Source organism: Dromaius novaehollandiae, chromosome 17, assembly GCF_036370855.1.
Source record: "Dromaius novaehollandiae isolate bDroNov1 chromosome 17, bDroNov1.hap1, whole genome shotgun sequence".
In the NCBI taxonomy this organism is placed as follows: Eukaryota; Metazoa; Chordata; class Aves; order Casuariiformes; family Dromaiidae; genus Dromaius; species Dromaius novaehollandiae.
Genome location: NC_088114.1, coordinates 2,831,840 through 2,851,283, shown reverse-complemented (window position 1 = coordinate 2,851,283; position 19,444 = coordinate 2,831,840). Strand labels below are relative to the sequence as shown.

Here is a 19,444-nt window from a genome sequence, read left to right as displayed (position 1 = left end):
CTAGAGAGGAGCAGGCAGCATGTGAAATCAGCTATAAAGGTAACTTTTAAAGGATAGTCCTCCTTTAACACTGCAGTTAGATGCTGTTACGGGATTTGAATGGGAAGCTGATGTCAAGACCCTTAGCATGAAGGGGCAACCCCAGCAGAACCACAGAAGCAAAGAAACTGGTGGCAGATTCTGACCTTGCGATACTGAAGACACATTTTAGGGTAAGGAACCTTTTTTTCCTACTCTCTCCATTCTTGATATACCATCATCCTAGACAAGCAGTACTCTGAAATGAGCCTTGACCTCCTGCAATTTGCACCTCATGGTTGGTTTTAAGGACACGTGCTATTTGCAAACTTGTAAAGCTTTTGATGCGTTTCCCATGAGAAACAACTTCTGGTGGTAACCACTGAAAGCATCCAGGATATGCGCGAGATTGACACTGCTACCCAAAATCAACAACAGCTCGTGGTCCTTTGGTCGCAACACTTCATCTCCAGGAGGAAACATGGCACAAGTTGGTTTCAGACATATCCTTGCCTCGTAGCACGAAGAATAACGTAACGCTGATTGCATCGTTTTTTCTCCCTCTTGCAATTCCAACCTTTTAAGGTGTGGTAGTGAAACAAGTCAAATCATTCAGGCACCACCTTTTCAGCATTTCTGGAACATTAGTGGAGTAGCATTTTCCTGGTAACATCACTTAGAAAATGGCTCATTGGGTCTTTATCTGTGTACAGATGTTAAGCTATGGAGACAATCAGTTCTTCTCTCCTGTAAGCACTATAATCATCATTCATGTCAATAACCCTCCAAGGTAGTGCTCAGAGGCAGTAACCACACCTGAAGTTACGTCAGTCAGAGGGTTTTTCCAGGGAAAGATGATTTCTTGCTGCTTTACAGTGCAGTGCTCCCAAGCAGATAAGTCACATCTGGCAGTCTTTTCAATCCACTTTTTTCACCTGGCACACTGCAGTCAAATGTTTTATTCAGACAGCTGATTCTAGGCATGCTTTTCATTAATACCCACCAAGTGACTTTCAAACAATACTGAACAAGTTGTTACTCATCAAAAAGAATAAGAAGCTATTACAAGCAATAGGTACATAGGAGGAAGCTGTTTGGATCCAGGATTTTACTCCAGCACAAAACATTGCACTCAGGAACCCAGAGCAAGTAGAATCAGTGCTTAAAGAACAAGTAATTGAGGGAAGCAGACGAGAGCAAGCTCCCAAGGCACCATTCACGTGCATCTCTGTGCATCCCCCTCCACATGATAAAGTGACATTTCTGGGTCAGACGCAGGTCACACTAACTCAGCATCTCTACCTTCCAGGGACAGGAAAATGATAACTGGTATCCTGTACATAGGAATAACCTACGTTGCCAAAAGAGCAGGGGAATTACTGTGTTATAGGTACTATGTGAACATCTTTACTATTGAGTATAGACAATCCCTCTGTTTTATCTAGTGCTGGGAAGGAGGGGAAGCAAGTTATAAGACTGCAGAGCCTTGGGAGCCTGCTTAGCCAGGGACTGACTGGAAGAGTTGCAATTGGATTGCCCCCTAGTCTCTTACCAAGTGAGAATCGTTTTTTTTTTCACCTACCTCTCACCAATGATCAAACTTTGTAAAATATAAATATACAGGATGTGTTTTGTGCCCTCAGAACAGGGCTGCCTCGCAAATTTTAGAGAGGTGGACCAACATTATGCCTACAGTTCCCTGTGACAATTCTAGACTATTTCTATTCCAATATAATTTTCACTAAGATTTCAAAAGATGTATCTTGTTTCACCATTTTCCTGCCTAGATCATTTTTCATGACTCCATGGGAATTCTGAGACAGCACTGATGTTTCCCCTATAAATGTATAAGAATGTACATCACGCTGTACTTTCCAAGTAAGATTCTTGAGAAGTACAGTTACTAATCAGCAAGATACAAATATGCTAGATGCCTAGTTCATGGAGCATATTTTAGGACTACCTGATGTCTCAGAGGAATTCAGCTACTCTCCCCTCACTATCTCCTCCATTCTAGTCCTAAGCTTCTCAGTCAAATAGACTTTCTTTTAAATTACACCACTTTTTGATGTGAATTGGATAAAGCAGATAGTTCCCATTAGCACAAGACCAGCTTTTGCAGTCTGACTCTATCACTTCAAAATAAGGTCAAATCTCAAGCTCTGCTCTGCCTTCAGTGAAGCAGAGACTTTCAAGAGTCATTTCTTTCCCCCACCTCCCACACAAAATTCTTCCACCTTGTTCCTTCCTCTTTCACTACCTTTATAATGATACACATTCCCCACTAGGCCCGAGTACCCAGGACAACTGTCACTGAAGTATACTGCTTCAATAAGTGTAATACAAAGGATTTGTATGTATGCCAGCAACACCTGAACACACCATCCCTGGCTGCCGTATGGCCTTCTAAAATGCTAGAGGCTATAGCACCAGAACTCATTTGCCACATTATATTTCACTTGGATTAGTGCATAAATCACAATCCATTCATTTAAAAGTAACCACACCCAATTTTTGAGGAGTATTAACAGTGACTTTTAAAAATAAAAGCCTAGAAGTCAAGTCCCATATAGCAGCAAGTTGCAATTTCTGGTAATGAGAAACACAGGTTGAGTCAGCCTTTACTATAACCACAAAGTTGCATGTAGTATTCCTGTGTGTTATAACTCACTCCAGCCCCATAAGCCCTCACATAGGGCACAGACTTCTGTAAGGCATCGCGACATAATTGCTCTGTTACAAAGACAGAGAGGTTTCTTTCAACTTACATCTTTCTGGTTGGAGTGGAAAAACCTGAGTGCAAAATTGCAGGATTGGGATGCAGCAGCATAATGGCCCAGTGACTCTGCATAGCGCGTCAGAAGATAGCTGCAACACAACACAGTGCAAGTCAGACATCAGCACACAACGCTGAATTTCATCAAGGGCAACTCTGACCACAGAAATGCAGCACACTAGCTTTTATGAGAAGTCTGGAGATTTAACAGAGGGCATTCACAACATGCATATTTAAATTTAATCTTAACAGTAATGAAAGGAATTCTTAATATTTTTAAAAACGGGAAATGGGGGCATGAGTTCCTGCAACCGTCTTGTTAATTGTGCAAGACCTTTATTGAATTAGATACCCACAAATATGTTATGAACACATTACGAACTAACCAAGGCCATTTGGTGTATGTGTTTTACCTAGTGCTCCCAAGATTTGCTGAGCAGTGACACAAGCCAGAACACCAAGCTATGACTGGCATGGAGATACACATTTCACAGATTTCTTTCACAGAAGAAAAAAAATAGATCCCTTGTAGTTAGTGCTCCCAACACCCCGAACAAACACATGCTTCACTAGAAATGGAACATACTACAGCAGACTTAACGCAAGTGCGACCTGCGATTCTAAAACACTTTTTACACAACACCCTGTGAAAGTCTGATAATCTGTTAACTTTGAGTAGTGAAGGCAGTAGGTCTCAGGACTGGTTCATGGAGGGTCACCTTGACCAATTATTCTCAGTATATACTACCCACCCGATGGTGTCGTGCTGTATGTGCTTTGCATCAAGGCTGGAGTACAGTTCTGCAACAGGTTCAAATGCACCAAGCCTGCAGTAGATTCGAATGAGCAGCAATTTGAACTGAGCATTAGAAGGACTATGAGATAGCCCCTCTTCTAAGAGAGTTAGGCACTGCCACACAGCCATCTCTTCACCTGGTGACAAGGACACAAACACAGACAGGCGTGATCAGAGAGAGGCGCGATCAGAGAGAGGCGCTGAACACCGGCAGCACAACTCACTTGGGCATCAAAGCTTCCTTCCTCACGTTACACACCTCTCCCAAAACAGCCCCACGTATTTAAACATGCAGACTGCGTTCGTCAGCCACCTTGCTGCCCTTAAACGTAACACCCAGCCCAGCATTTCAACTGCTGCCTAGAGGGAAAGGCTATAATAAAGGAATAATTCTTCACGGGGAATACCCAGCTCACATCTGTCACAGAGCAAAGCCCTCAGGCATGGCCACCAGCAGAAGTGACTTTCCTTAATAGGTCCTGGGCTGTTCAGGATTTCTAGCTTGTAACCCCAGAGAACTTGAGCATTATGAAAGAGCATCAGCCCAGAAACAGGAGTTCAAGAGCCTGTGACGCTCCACCTGTGACCCGCCAAGAATCTGTGAGGGATTTACCCAGGTTAAAGACTAAACCTTCTTCCAGAAGGACAAAGCCATACCTGACTGCGGCACAGGCAGGAATTAAAACAGTGCCAAGGACGCCCACCACCGGAGGCAGACTCTGTGCAATTAGGATAGTAGGGTGGGCAGAGCAAGTGTGTGCTACAGAATATTCAAGACAGGGCAACAGGTCTGAGCAGAAACCCTAGAAGCAGAGTAGCCAGAAGACACAATATGGCAGCGAGGGAAAAATACCCTCGAAACACCTCTGTTATCAGAAGGGAGTTGGCAGAAGAACCTGTGCAAAGGAAGAGAAAACACCTGCACAGGAAATGCAGAACAAGCTTCTGAGGACAGACGGCACTGAGCTGCAAGAGTCGCCAGCAAAGCTCTGCCAGGACCTCACAGGGATTAACCAGGAAAAATTAATCTCTGTAAGTCAGTAAGTGAGAGTTGGCTCAAACACCAACTGAACAGAGGGACTCCTGGAATACGTCACATTGAGAAAGACAGACAGCTATGAGACTAACAAGCCAGGCCAGGTACACACTGGCCACAGGGTGCTACATCCAGTCTGGACCATTCAGTGTCCACACGATTGTCAAGACTCTTCTCCCCAACACACTGATGGCCCATCTACTTCTCTTCATTTGATTTGTCTATTTTATTCTGTTCCCAAAAATCTATTTTTTGTTTCAGTTAGGAAGCTGAGCCAGAAACCATGTCTTCCTACAGAACCATAAAGCAATAAGCAAACTACTCAAGATAAGTAACAAGCAATGATTACAGATACATTGCTCTGTTAAAACTTCAGATAATAAATCATGAGGGAGAAGTACTATTTATAAATCATGGGTAAAAATGGATCTAAGAAAGAAAAAGGAAAAAAAGAAAAGAAAAAGACATCTGGTTCTGCTCCAGAACAGTCAACCCATAACAGAATAACTCCATGGGATTTGGCAGTGGCACCTTTTGTCCAAAAAGCAGCCCTCTATCTCAGAAGAATGCAGGACTTGACCATCCAGGTAAGAGCAGGTATGAACAAAACACTAGTTGGGATTAAGACAGACACAATTTTACAGACATACCTTCCTCTAGCCACAGATCAAGCAGCAAGTGAACTGCAAGCAGGCAGTAATAATCTGAAAACTGCAATTCAGTTTTCAAACAAGATTTTCCTGAAAAGAAAAATAAAGTCACCCTTGAACTGCAGTTAAAACATTTCATACAACAGTGCTGTCAGCTGTGTTTTTTGTTTTTTTTTAAACATTGCCAGCATTATCGAACAACATAGCTGTCAGGCAGATAATAATCACAGCTTATTTATACAATCCAGAATTTTCTTAAAAAGTGAAACAACTGTAGATATGTTGCATTTCTTCATTTATTTTGTTTCAGTTCATTCTGTTTGAAATGCCAGAGGGGCACATTCCACTTTGTCTCAAATTACACTTTGTTGGCTCTTCTGTGCTTGGATTCAGTCTCCAAAGAGAAGCATTAAAGAAAATAAAACCCAAAGCTTTGCACATTCAAATATTTTGCATTAAACAGGAAAACTCTGTTAAAGATTTTGAAAAATATATATACACACACACTTAAAAACGCAAGTGAATCTGCATCACTTTATAAGCTAACAGCTGCTGGAAGGAAAAAAAGAGATTCTCCTACAACTGCAAGATGTATAAATAAATGTTATTGCCCCTGTATTTGTCCTAAGTAGAGCTGTAATATAAACTGGTTTTGTTCAAAAGGTCAGGCAATTTTGCCAAACATGATACAAATGTACATTTGATCTGTTCTGGAATGTCTAATTTGTCTTTAAGACAGACAATTCAAAAGAAACAAAATTAAAAGGAAACACATTGGTAAGATCAAGGATGTTACCATACAAGAGAAGGTAAAACATTATCTAGCTGAGTCACCGGTGCTTTGCATCAACAGCAACACTGGCCAGAAGAGCTTGCCTTGTTCCCTCCCCTCCAGAAAAGCTTTGAACTTCTGCTCACAAAAAGCAGTAAAGGAACCGCAACAGTAGTTTGAAGACTCTTCTCACCAAACTCCAATCCATGGCGGTATCTTAACATCAGCTCCCGGACCACAGTCAGCTTCTGTTTCTTATCCATGGCATGATAGATACCAAGCAACCTCGAGAGCTGCACCACACACAAGTGTTGCTGCAGGGCTTTGATATCATCTGGTAGTGCAATTTCGCTCTCTGCTGTTGTTGACAGAGGGATTACTTCCAGCAACTGACTGATGAACTGAAAGAGAAACACCAGAGCTGAATCCTGCAAGGCATCTGGGGCTGCACAAACGAAAAGCATCCTTTCCTCCCTCAAATCAGGAAAGAATGAGGTGATAACGTCCGTATCAATCTGGAAGTCGCACTGAAATCTGTGGTTAAAGAGCTTGCTGCTTTTTATTAAAAAAAAAAAAAAAAAAAAAAAAAAAAGTGGTGAGCACACAGTTATGATTCTAGCTCAATAGCTTTTAGAAAGTTTCAAACAGATGGAGGAAAAACCCAAGCAATATTCACAGAAGAGTTTCCAATACATTGACACACTAGGGACTTTTTATGCACCTGTTAACACTCACAGTAGTAAAACGTGTAATTAAAATAATTAGTTACTGAAAAGCTTAACAGCACACTTAAAGGAAACGATGGTTTGTACAAGCTATTAAATTTTCTCTCAATCCTCAAGCACTGTGTTGAAACCAGTGAGGGCATCACCTTTCATTACTGACTTAATCCAAGAATTGTAAAAAGAAAAGCAGCCTCTCACTGCTTACAGTTTTAATAGCCACCAGCAGACTTCTTACAACACGGTCAGGACTGGATAGAGGCTTATTGCTGCCCTAAGATTCAACCAAGTTTACAAACTTAGAACTGAGTTAACAAAACCAACTGCATCAAACGCGTACCCTAGGGAAAAAAAAGACAGCCAGCTAAGAGCTCTACACACAGCAGTTCCAGTTCTCCCACAGCCTTTGATAGAGCCTTTGCCGGCAAAGGTTTTCAATTTGACCAGCACTTTACCAAGCTGGGCAAGGTCAACCAAATCGCTTGGCTGCATATTCCAACCTACCCTGGCAAGAAGTCAAGACTGATGCCATCACAGCAATTATTGCTGAAATATGTGCACGTGTCTAATGGCCCAACAACATCACCGCATTCTCAACTACTGAACTGTAACATTATTCACTGCTCTCAAAAAAAAAATCTGGCACTTCATAGCCTCAGTGTGCCAGCATGGAGACAGACAGCTTCTGCTTTGCTATTAGTAGTAAAGGTGGTAGTTCAAGCACTGTCCCTTGTGCTTGAAGGTGCACATAAAATCACGATGTGCAGCCTGGGCAGTAAGGCCTATTTCACTGCAGTAAGCTTTTCCTCTGTTTTCTCTACCCCTAACCAAAATCAGCAAATACACTACGCAACTAAGAGCTCTGCATTCGAGACAGCACTTTGGGACTTTGCTCCCATTCTTCTCTCCTATATGTTTCCCAGCGATCGCACATGAGCCCTCATTGAAACACACCAGTATTTCTGAACAGCCTGACTTGCTTTGGAGTTCACAGATCCTAAAGAAATGGCTACGAGAAGAGGACTGACTTGCCTTTATCCCACTTGCTGTGGGCAGCTGCAAGGGAAGAGCATGACTGCTCCATTACGTAGAGAAGTTGCTTCAACATCTGTTGCTGTGCAACAAGAATTAATCTAAGCTAACCTAAAAATATTTCCCTTAAGTTAAAAGACCCACAGAAAGCTTTAGCAAATACATTTTTCCTCAGTAGATCTAAAAAAAGACAGGACACTAGTGATTTACGAAGTGCCTTTCAAGTAGTTTTTCTTAGCAGAGCTGTCCAGGATGTGAATTAAAAACAGTAACAGCGAAAAGAAGGCTTCCAGAAATGTAAGCTAGTATAAACAACGAAATACACCTCAACTGCCTCCATGTTTCCCCCCTTTTCATACATCTTCCCTACTGAAGATTCAGCTCTTGCCTGCCTCCACTTTTATACAGCACTCTCACGGCCTTTATCACAGTTCAAGCCATTACATGTTTTCTTTTAAATGTTCCCTTTGAATTCTTTTCATTGCACTGCTTAGCACTTTGAGTTGCTGCATTGCTCCCATATGCTGAAGTTAATTTAAAACAAACAAACCCACCCATCTGCACTTTAACACCACTAATGCTCTTCAGCTACAAGTCTCCTCTAAGCTGCGGATGCATGCAACCGAGACACAACAGCCAGAAGATAGCCACACGCTGGAAAGGCCTTGCAATATGATGTCAGCATGCAACAAAATGAAACATTCACTAAACCAGCAACAATTTCAAGGCCAGTCAGAAAACTTTACAGAATTTATTCAAATTCAGGCTTTTTACAAGCACTGGGAAACACCTGTTGCCTGAACTATTAGTATTAAATATGATTTTTCCCCCAGATTAAGAATTTGTGTCTTGGAAAGTTAGGATTAAACTTCTTCAGTGCTTCAGGACTTAAGGGTTACCTTAAGAGATACGTAAGTATCGCCATTTCCAGACATCCGAGTTAAATATTCCACTGATCATACCTGTTGCCAGCAGGGGAAAGAACATGCCTTCCACTTAAAACATCAGCAGCAATCCATATATGCAAGGGCCACCATTATTGTAACTAGTGAGGCTGCGGGAAGAGCTTGCATTAGCAGCAAGGGAATATTCCTTTTATAATAAAAGAGAACAGCACTATCTATACTTTGTTCACAAATATTTTATCAGCAGCCCCTGCCTGATGCTGCATTCTCTGTCTAGCCCAACCCAGCTCTGATATTTTACACAATGGCTTAGAAAAACAACGGGTGAGTGACAGGATTCCCAGCTGCTGAAGTCATTCAACAAGCTGCTCATGACTCTGCACAAATAGTCTTTTCAATCAAAGAGAGCTTGTTTCAGGGAGAGATTCTGGAAAGTTACAGTTGGTCTCTTGCTCACGTCTTGATCAGTATCAATCCATCCGTTTTCAATGCTGCAGCAGAGAAACTGCTCAAAGAAACCTGGTGCCTTGAAATGGCAATAAAAAGGCCAAACAAATACTGCATCTGGGTCTGAGACTTTGCAAGACCAAACCTATAAAAGCCTCCAGTAAAAATCCCTCAATGAAGTTATTCAGAGAATTCAGATATTCATTATATTTTCTGCAGTGCAAGGAGTTTTCAAAGTTTCTAATAAAGGATAACAATTTCATATTTCCAGCCTTTTAATATGCCCACCAGATGTCTTAAGCTAAAGGGACCACTCTGCGAACAAACTCTGCAGTTCTTCCCACCATTTATCTTTCCTTACCTTTGTATATTGGCTGGATGGAAGGAGATCTACAAATACTTTGAGATCAGTAAAACAGCAGGGTTTGTCCCCAAATTTTTTGAAGTACTGGAACATTAGTTCTTCTGGATCACCTAGGAAAAAGGCCAGTTCATTTTTTCAAATGCTCTATTAAAAGCTTAACCTGTAAAATCACTATGAGAAATCTTCAGTAATGTATTTTTTTCAAGATTACAGTGATTTACAAAATGGATAGCTGCACTACTGCAGATTTTAACAGAGGCTCAATGTCTTTGGTAACCAAGGACACACAGAAAAAAAGCCCAAGAGCTTCATTCAAGCTACTTTAGCAGATAAGAACTCAGCAAAACAGGCATGCATACAGTCTCTGCTTATCTAACTAATTTATTTTTGGATGCAAATATAAAAGGAACTACTGAGTAGCAAAGATTTTGCTCTAATCATATTCTCTCCTTCACTGACTCCCCAAATGTGATTTTTAAATGGGAGTTTTTAAAAATCAATCCTGGAATTATTGATAAAAAAATCAAAAGGAAAATCACCCAGATACTACCGCTAAACAGCAAGACTGACTTTCTACAGAAGCAGTGTATCAGCAACGCACTTTTCACTGCAAAGTCACTGACTGTGTGCTCCTACATCCAGTAGCTGCTTTTGAAAATTTCTCTTACAAGCCCTGGAGTAGTTTAGAGTTACTTGCTCTTCTTCAGGATGGTGTTTCTAATACTTTCAAAGCTCTGCATACATTTTCATAACAGGCATTGGTAAATCATTGAGTTAAATGTAAAAAGCTTGTTCTAAATTTGTGTTCTCTCCCTAAAATATTAAGTTATCATCCGGTGAGTGGTTTTTACCTAGTTTATGTTCATCATTACAACCTCTGTGTCGCAAACGTCTAATCAGTTCCAGTTTAGCTAAATATGGTCCCCGAAGTGGCCGAGAGCTCTTAGATTCTTCTGTTATTCTCTCTTCTATAAATTTCACAGCTTGCTCTATAGAATAGTGTACCTCTCCTTCCGAAGAGCTGTGCAATTAAAGAGACAAAAAAATTCACTGACTTTTCCCATTCCTAAGGCATTGACAACATGTATTCAGCGCACTCCCAAACATGCTCTTAAGGAAGTCTGGCTTCTACCAGAAGTCTGGCTCTACCTCAATCACTGTGAAAAGCATGACCTGGAAGAGCTCTACAGCATCCAAGCCACTATTTATACAGTGGTTTCCAGCAGGCTATTGCCAACCTCCAAAATCAAGTAGGGAGAACACATCATTTTGGGCCTGATGTCAGGAATTCATCCAAAGATGCAGACAGCATTATATCAAATATATGAAGGTAAACATAGGGTTTTTTTTTTTTTTAAGCACAAAGGAAAGACAAATCCCCCACAAAACAGTTAACTTACTGCTCTTCTTCAAGTGGAGGCATCCAGAATTCATCAATGAGTTGAAACACAGAATCAAAGTAAGTAATATAAAACTGCCAGTCATCTGAGCTAAAGCAAAAATAAGGCATGGAACAAAGTTTAGGGAAGTGCTGATACTGTAACTCACTCATAAAATTGCATAAAAAGGAATAGCACATATGAAGATTACAGAAAAACAACTGCAATAAGAACTATCTTCCCATGAGAAGGTGTCACATCTTAAAATAATGCAATTATCCTGAATTTCTTGAAACATATCAAGGTAAACAATTTCAATAAAGAGTTGAGGCAAGGTGCAAATTCTCCTTTTTGCATTTATATTCTAATCAGAAGACATAGCTCAAGCATATCCCCATGAAAACACTAAGGCAGGAGATGTTTCACCAGCCCATTTTCAGAGCAACTTAAGGAGTTACAGAAAAGGATACGCCAAAAGTGAAAGGTAAGCTGAAAATGCCTTCAAGCTCGTTCTAAGCATATTGCAAGTGTTGTGAGGTGATCTCTCCCCTATTTTACTTCTGTGTCCCCTATAAAGCAGATGCTTGTTTTCCTGTTTTTCCATGGCAAATATATTTAACAAACACTAAATACTATGAACAAATCCTTAGAAGAGAAAAACTTTTTGCTGTCCCCTTGGACAGGTGCTGCAGACAGGACTTCCTAATCTTTAAGATTGCTTTTTATTTTTTTGTTTAGGATTAAGGCACAGCTAAATGAGAAATAAAAAGCAAAACCCTTTTGACAGTTCCATGACACAGATCTGATTATACTGGTATGTTCTCTTCTGGTGCATCTGTTCAAAGCATTAGATGCATCTCCCAGAAGGAAGTCTGGCCAACTGACAGAAATGGAGTTCCAGGAAATTAAATGTAAATGCAGTTCCCATCTTTTCCCACCCCGAAAGTTGCAGTTGGACAGCCACAATAGCCTTTAGAAATAAGGAGGGAAACAAGTTTATTGCTTGAACATGTCACTAGAAGTGAGCAGACCTTCAAAGAGAAGGAACTACAGTCATGACACTGATTCTGTGAGACCTCCACTGTGACTCTATACCACTATTTTTTTGCCTTTCCCCTCAGGCTTTGGAGTATAAATGCTTGGAAATGCTTTGAGAACATCTGATGTTATTCTATTTTAACCACCCTTTACAAGAGCCACTAAACAAGCAATTCACAACCAGCCAGGAATTCCTCCCTCATTCCTTTTAGTAGCATTGCAGAAATCTCAACTCACTTTTTCAGCAGCAGCCTTCTAGAGAGCGCGTTGCACTCGGGCCACCTACACAGCTTCTTGTACATCGCCATGCATTTGTTCTCTCGGCTCTGCAGCTCGCTTGTCAGTTTCTCTAAATTAGAACGGAAGTGCAATTCTATTTAATCCACTGATTTCTTTCACTTTCTGAATAAAGCATCTTATTATAGCCAAGGGTACAAAGCAGTAAACGTAAGAAGATAAAACAGAGGCCCTCAAAGGATGGAAAGGCCAGAACCAGTACTAAAAATATTGCTAAATCGCATGATACAACACTGACTTTTTAACATCCTGCATATTGCAGAGCAACAATGCTAGAAATTAAGGTTTTAGACAAAGTATAGCTAGAGAATCAGCATTTAATTATGCTGAGGCCTGCTATCTCACTACCTACAGTAGCACTAGAAAGATCTTGACAGTTCAGCACTTATTTTTGAACAGAGAAGAGTTCCAGGCACAGAATCAGTACAGAAAAAATAGTACTTGCAGAAAGTAAGAAAGCTACAAACACCAAACTACAATCCACTCCATTCTCTTCAGAAGAAAACCTTCATCTTCTCGCTGAAAACTCTTTCCTTTAACAGCATTGTGTTGAGTGTAGAATAGAACCGAATCCTATGCAAATCTTCATAGCCCAATTCCTTTAAGCTGCACATGCATTTAATCACCAGAAAAGAGTGAATCCTCAAAAACACAGGATGCACTTTTCCTAAGATGGCAGCTAAAAAGTAGCATATTACTACTTTAGTACTGAAGATAAACATAATGCTGCAAAATTCATCAGTCAATACAACATAAAATACCATAAGCAGTTGGGTAAAAACAACATGCACAAGAGCACTTCCACTGTTTGTTTCAATGTGGTGTTCAGAGTCAGAGTAGCTCATAGCTTTCTTTTTTTGTAACCAGTGAAAAACCCTGAAGCAAAGCAAAGAGCTGCTGCTCCTCCACACAACTGTGATTATTGACAGAGTAAGTTACCTCCTAGTTTTCCTCTCACAACATCTAAGGCTTCCCGATACTTCTCCAAACGTTCCAGAATCATGTAGTAAAGTTCAACCTTAAAAGAAAGATTAGACTGCAATGAAATTTGCTAGTAAAACAATATACAGGAGTGCCAAGAAATAAAGTGGCTTGTGCTACAGTCATTAGAAATAGGAGAAAGCTATGACTGCATAGCTATCTTTAGCATCCAGCAGCATGTAACATGCAAGAATTTAGGTCTTTTTTCCATTCTCAGTCCTGAAGTTTCTCTTGGGGCCTTCCAGGGAGCAAAATCAAGTACTTCACTAGTGAAATGAAACACCAGAAAATTTCCTTGGTCATACTCTTGCAAATCCCTCTCAATCCTCTGTTCTTGGTTTTCCTTTTGTCCCATTCCATTCACATTTACTTTCAGAACACTATTATTTTAACAGATATTAAATAATAACTAATAATGAATAATGATATATCCATATTATATGTGGATATATCCACATATATCTCACATCATATGACAGATATGATGTACATATATGGATATATATCAAATATATGGTATACCATATCCACATATAAGAATAATATCCAAGGCAGTAACCAACTTCCTTTAACACCGCATTCCTTCTCTCAATAACATTCAGGTCAAGTTGAAAATAGGTGCAAGTCTTACTTCAGCCTCAGCTTCGATCTTATCCTCTTTCACCATTTTTTCCACCATTCTTTCAGCTAGGGGCAAAAACATTGTCTTTGAGAGGTTTTCGTCCTGTGCTGAAATAGACTAAGGAAAAGAAGAATTATTCTAACAGCTCATCAACTTTGTGTCGCCCCACTCGCTGCTTTTTTCCCCATTAGAAGAAGGAAAAACAAAAGTCCTTCAATCCCCCACCAAACCACGCATTTAGAGATGCCATCCGTCAGGTGCAGAGAATAACTGCTGTGTTACATAGGCAGCAATAAAACTAGTAATAAGCTGAAATGCTCACTCTTGACTATGTTGTCCAAAGACTTATACAACTAGGCACAAAATGCCCATCGCAAGTAAAACATTGCAAGACCAAGTCTGTATTTTATATAGGCCAGGACTTCAATATAATTAATGTGATTAATGCCTCCATGCTTACTTTTTCCTTGACCAATATTTTGTCAGGCTTTTTGATTAGTGCCTAAAATTTCTCTATCAGCTAACAGCAGCACAGCTGATCTGCTATCTAGCACTGCAGAGCTTCTGTAGTCCGAAAAAAATGCTAAGTTCAGAGCTCTCATTTTTTTTCCTCCTAGAACCTTTATAATCTAGTTAGAGAAAAACAGTTTGGAGCTAAGGAGCTGCAGATATTATTTGAAAAAAAAAAATCAGCACTTATTTATTAGCTCTTTAACTAAACCAAAATAAACAGATAGTAGGCTACCAGTAGAGATAGGTTGTTTAATAAATGCAGTAAGGCAGACTGGTTAAGCTGCATTAAGAACACCATAGCATTCATTTTGGACCATGTCAATGATGCTGCTTAAGGAGGGCTCAGTTCTCTCCCAGCATTGTACATAAACAGTTCAAATTGATACTTTACTTAAAATACCTGTGGTATTCACTCAACACATTTCTATGTTTGCACTATACCAGCACCGAAAGTCTTAAACTCATTTGCAACACTGTACATACCTGCATAATCAGGCTCATCACAGACCAAAAATAGTAAGGATTTTTGGGTACAATTTTATAAAGTGCCATTCCAGCCTGAAAAACATAAGAAAGAAATTTGTCATTCCTAGAACGCAGCTGTTTGAGCTTTCGTGACAGACACTGCAAGCTAAGCAGCAATGATAGCAGCAGACAACTCAGAATTAGCGACTAGACGGGAGGATTTTATCAACCCGTGAGCCCTTCCATCCTAACATATATTGTTAAAGAAGCAAATGGAGGGTGAAACTGTTTCTCTTTCAGAGACTATCATATTTTGAGTAGGTCTGACAAGGCATGGCAACGAGCATGTGCACATATGATTGCTCAAACAGATGATTGCTTTAATTAGAAGTGGTAACAACACCAGAAAGCAGGAGACCTGTTCTTTAAGAGTCAAGGGGATGTTTCCAGTTCTGATTTTCAACAGCACTCTCAGTCAGTGCTAAAGGCACACCAAAGCACATGCCTTGTTCATGTAAACAACTGCCCTTCTACATTTATTTCATACATACACATACTCAGATACCTGGAACATGAGCCCACCTAAATTTGCAAAGCAGTGGTTAAACAAAGGCTGAGCTGAAAGCTTGACTGTATCAAAGCATTCAAGATTCTCTAGTCCAACACAGAAATAATTCTTATTCATGCATTTCTCTGAGGTTTGCAGTGTTTGTATACAATGGAGGACAACATTTTTACAATTAATTAGTGTGGGTAGGAAACTACATATAATACAATCTACTACCACAGAAAGATTTCTCTTCATTTGTATAAACTTTTGTGCCAATTTTATGACTGCAGTCTTGGTTTGCATATTCCAGTACTTTCAGCTGAAATACCCCGGAACACAGAAGGCGGAGGTTTACTTTCACTCTCCAGTTGCTTAAGAGATGCAAACAGTGCGTGGATGTTAAGTGCTTGGCTCTAACGCTTAGGTCAGTTCAGAACATCCTCTCTCTGACAATGTCCGACTCATTTAATCAGATACCCATCTGCACGATATTTTAAATGTACAAGAGGTCAGCTAAACATTAAATATTGTTACCCGTGTAAGACTGGAATTTTTCCATTCATGGTTGTAGACAAGAGTACTATTACTAAACAGTCAAATGCCTCTGAAGCTTACGCTGCCATGTGAAGCTAGTAACAGAGCACAATATAGGGGTCTGAAGAAAAACAGTATCTCTGAAGTATACTGCCATTAGAGAAAATTACTCAAAACTTGCAGGTTTGAGGGGTGGGTTTAGGGATCATTTGTTTTTTTAAAAAATTTGACAGCTTTGTAGACCTTTCAATCCTACTCTAGCTAAACTAAGGCTGCAGCACTATTCAGTTTTAGATGGCCCTGTGCTGACATCAGTGATCTCAGATTCCTGAGATGTTCTGAACTCTGAAATACAAAGAGAGCGCTGAGTGCTTGTTCCTTTTGAAGTCAACAAAGCCTTAAAAACAGAATATGGACAGGAACACCCAGAATTACAAATTTTATCAGAAAAACTCATGGTACCAACTTGCTCAGATTCTTTAAGCAACAGAATTATGTTATTATTTTCATATGATCAAGTATAAAGTTTAGTTAAAGTTAGGTTTGCTGTTATCAGCAAAAGGGAAGTCCCCATTTAAAACATTAAAGTACACGCAAATAAGGGACTATTTAAAGCTGCTAAATAAAAACAAAAATCAAAAAAAGCAAAAAATTAAGATTTAAACAAATATCAAACAGGCCTTTACCACAGCATCTCTGAAAAATCCTTTTTCATTTCCTGAATCTTATTTCAGATATAAAATAGCCCTACTCCATTTGGAGCTAGAATCTGATTTCTTCTAGGCTGCAAAAATTAACCTCAATTTTTTAGATATTCTGCTACACAACAGAGCAAGCAAGAATAATCCGTGGCCTTCTACGTTAGGCTCCAACTTTGTGCTGGCATATATAATGTTGTTAATGATAATCCTGTAATTTGATGTTACACCATCATTGGTGGAATGCCACAACCTATGAGAGAAGGGTGTAAGATGCAGTCATGAAGACCGCAGATTCATGACTTCTTTTCAGATGATAATTTAAATATAAGTAATACCAAAAAGCAGCTCTCAACAGGCAATTAAGGACCAGACATATAATAATACTGTATATTTTAATCTCTTTCTTAATATACCTACATGAAATTTAACAAGGTGACAAGCTTTATGTACATCAATAACTTTGCCTCCATCTACAGTTTGAACTAAAGCAGTTTACAAGTCGAACTAGAATGGGGAATAACACTACTGCTCAATATATTCTTTCAGCTATTCAGACTGGATTTGTACAAAAATTCAAGTCACCTTAACATAGGGGGAACGAGAGGGAGTTTAGAACTTATTTTCTTGGCTCTGTGTGCTTTTTTATACATAAGAGGGAGTGCGCATGCTTTGAAAATAATCTTCCATTTATAGGCATTCTCTAGGCACCTAATTTGGAAAGGATGAAAACAAAACTAACCAGCAAGACACTGTACTGCCAACTGAAAAGTAAGACCTGCTTAGAAGTGCTTTTACTTTTTCTCTGCCGAATTACAACCTATACCAGCCTAACTATAGGTTAGGCTCCAGCAGTAAGAGCTTGGGCAAGATTACTCTTTTCTTCCTAAAGAAAATAACAAATTAAGGAGTATCAAGTTTGAAAACATGGATCAGAAGATCTTGCTAAATCTTTTCACATATATTCTGGAATTCCTTTATCATGCACTGCCTCATAAGTAAACAGTGTACTGCCCAACACAGATCAACAGAAAGCTCATGTCTTTCTGAACTGATAGGATATGTTGGTTATTTTGGGACATCATCATGCTAGCTCATGTAAGAAAAAGGAAACATTTGTCTTCGTATAACCCACCCCACAGTGGTCTTTTTAGACAATGGCAGCATGATATAAAAAGAGAATCCAAGTGACACCTAAAAATGACCAGAACACAAATTGGTGATTGTACCTGTTGCATCTTCTTGTATTCTCCCACCCTGGCATAGGCCATGAAGAGATGAGAGTGATACTCTTCACTGTTGGGAACCTTCTTTACAGCTGCTTCATAAAGTTTAGTTACCAGCTCCGCTAAACCAAAAGCAGATGCTTGGGTTAAGACACATTTGGGATAAAGTTTAAAGAACAGCTACCTCAAGATAGCATCAGTGATATTCTGAAGAGTAATCTAATCAGGCTCAATAACCACAGAAACAGTACTCTTTCTCTCCCAGGACCCCAAGCACTACAAACAGTAGTCAAAGGAAGAATGCGTTTCAAATAATACATACAGAGTTAACAGCAACAACTGAACTGCTCAGAAACAATTCTAAGTCTTTGCTTCAGCAAGTTTATCTGTTTTGGATCACAGATTTGTCTATGATACACATATCCTGTTATTTCCCAATTGCCTATTTTAATATTCTTAAAAAGCAAAATACTTCATAATATACTAATATAGGCCCTTCATAACTAAATACTTAGTATTATAGGTATTATATCATATGCAAAACTTATCTTTCCTTCCTTCAAGAAAAGAGATCTTTTCCCTTACATACAAAATTATATTGCAGTAGAATATTAAAAAGTAAATGTAACTTATCTTAACATAATCCACGTATCCTCAACACATACACATTAAATATCTAACCAATTTTCTTACAAGACCCAAAGTGGAAGTGCCTAACATCCACTATTTCCTTTCTGAGGTACACACCTAAAAGTTTAAAACCTGAGCTTAGCATTTAAACAAGCTGTTTAGAATCATGGAAACACTCCTGACATATCCAGGACTCTACTCTGTTTATATTGAAGTTGCAAAAAACATTTCATATTTAAGAAATGTTACTTTAACACCACATATACATACATAAATACACATAAGTGCATAGAAAGAAATAAACTAGGATATATGCAATTGATATACGCCAATAAATGGTTGCAGATCAATTCCAGATATCCATTCCTACAAAAGTGGTTTCACTCCATTGTCATTTTCTGCTGCAGTTCAACAGTAAACATCGCTGTTACCACCAAGAACCACAAGAAGTTGCCAGAAACAACTGTTTAGAGCTATAGATAAGCAGTATATAACATCTGCTTTCTTTCAGAAAAGCATGTACAATTTTACTTGATCGCTTCAGCATTCATGATTTACTATGTTTTAAATATCCTTTCACAACAAGGAACCATATTTAAAAAGATAACCCAGGAAAATGGGTCAGGAGTCCCCTTCTGTTTGTAACACAGCTTCTTAGGGCCTGAAGTCAGGCAGTATTAAGTACCTTCCAAAACACAGTGTGTATGATCTGTCATCTTTGTCTTATATAGCAACAACAACTTCCAGGAGCTTTCATTAAAAAAAAAAAAAAAGTGAATTCATATGCTGACCATGATGGATGATTAGCATGCCACTCATTTAAGCACTGTGTACATGATAAGGTTAATGAGAAGAAACAAAAAACAAAGTACTTTAATCATCTAGAGCTTTATCAAAGAGGCATTTAGAAGAGGTGCCAAATGAAGCATTTAAATTAATTCACTCTCGTAATAATGTGCCCATACTTGAACTCTGGACTTGGTACTTTCCTGT

At 39.3% G+C, this 19,444-nt stretch overlaps 1 protein-coding gene across 1 annotated transcript in view; it reads right to left on the bottom strand.

Annotated features, from left to right (window-relative positions):
• Positions 1-19,444, bottom strand: part of NAA25 (N-alpha-acetyltransferase 25, NatB auxiliary subunit) — a 32,927-nt gene that overhangs the window by 9,052 nt on the left and 4,431 nt on the right. Inside the window, exons 4-15 of the mRNA XM_064521907.1 lie at positions 17,825-17,943; positions 14,832-14,906; positions 13,845-13,952; positions 13,172-13,250; positions 12,173-12,284; positions 10,919-11,008; positions 10,370-10,539; positions 9,516-9,628; positions 6,242-6,449; positions 5,277-5,366; positions 3,547-3,727; positions 2,787-2,886 (exon numbers count right to left, since the gene is read on the bottom strand). Coding sequence (XP_064377977.1) covers positions 2,787-2,886; positions 3,547-3,727; positions 5,277-5,366; positions 6,242-6,449; positions 9,516-9,628; positions 10,370-10,539; positions 10,919-11,008; positions 12,173-12,284; positions 13,172-13,250; positions 13,845-13,952; positions 14,832-14,906; positions 17,825-17,943 — 1,445 coding nt within the window. The remainder of the gene's footprint in view (positions 1-2,786; positions 2,887-3,546; positions 3,728-5,276; positions 5,367-6,241; positions 6,450-9,515; positions 9,629-10,369; positions 10,540-10,918; positions 11,009-12,172; positions 12,285-13,171; positions 13,251-13,844; positions 13,953-14,831; positions 14,907-17,824; positions 17,944-19,444) is intronic.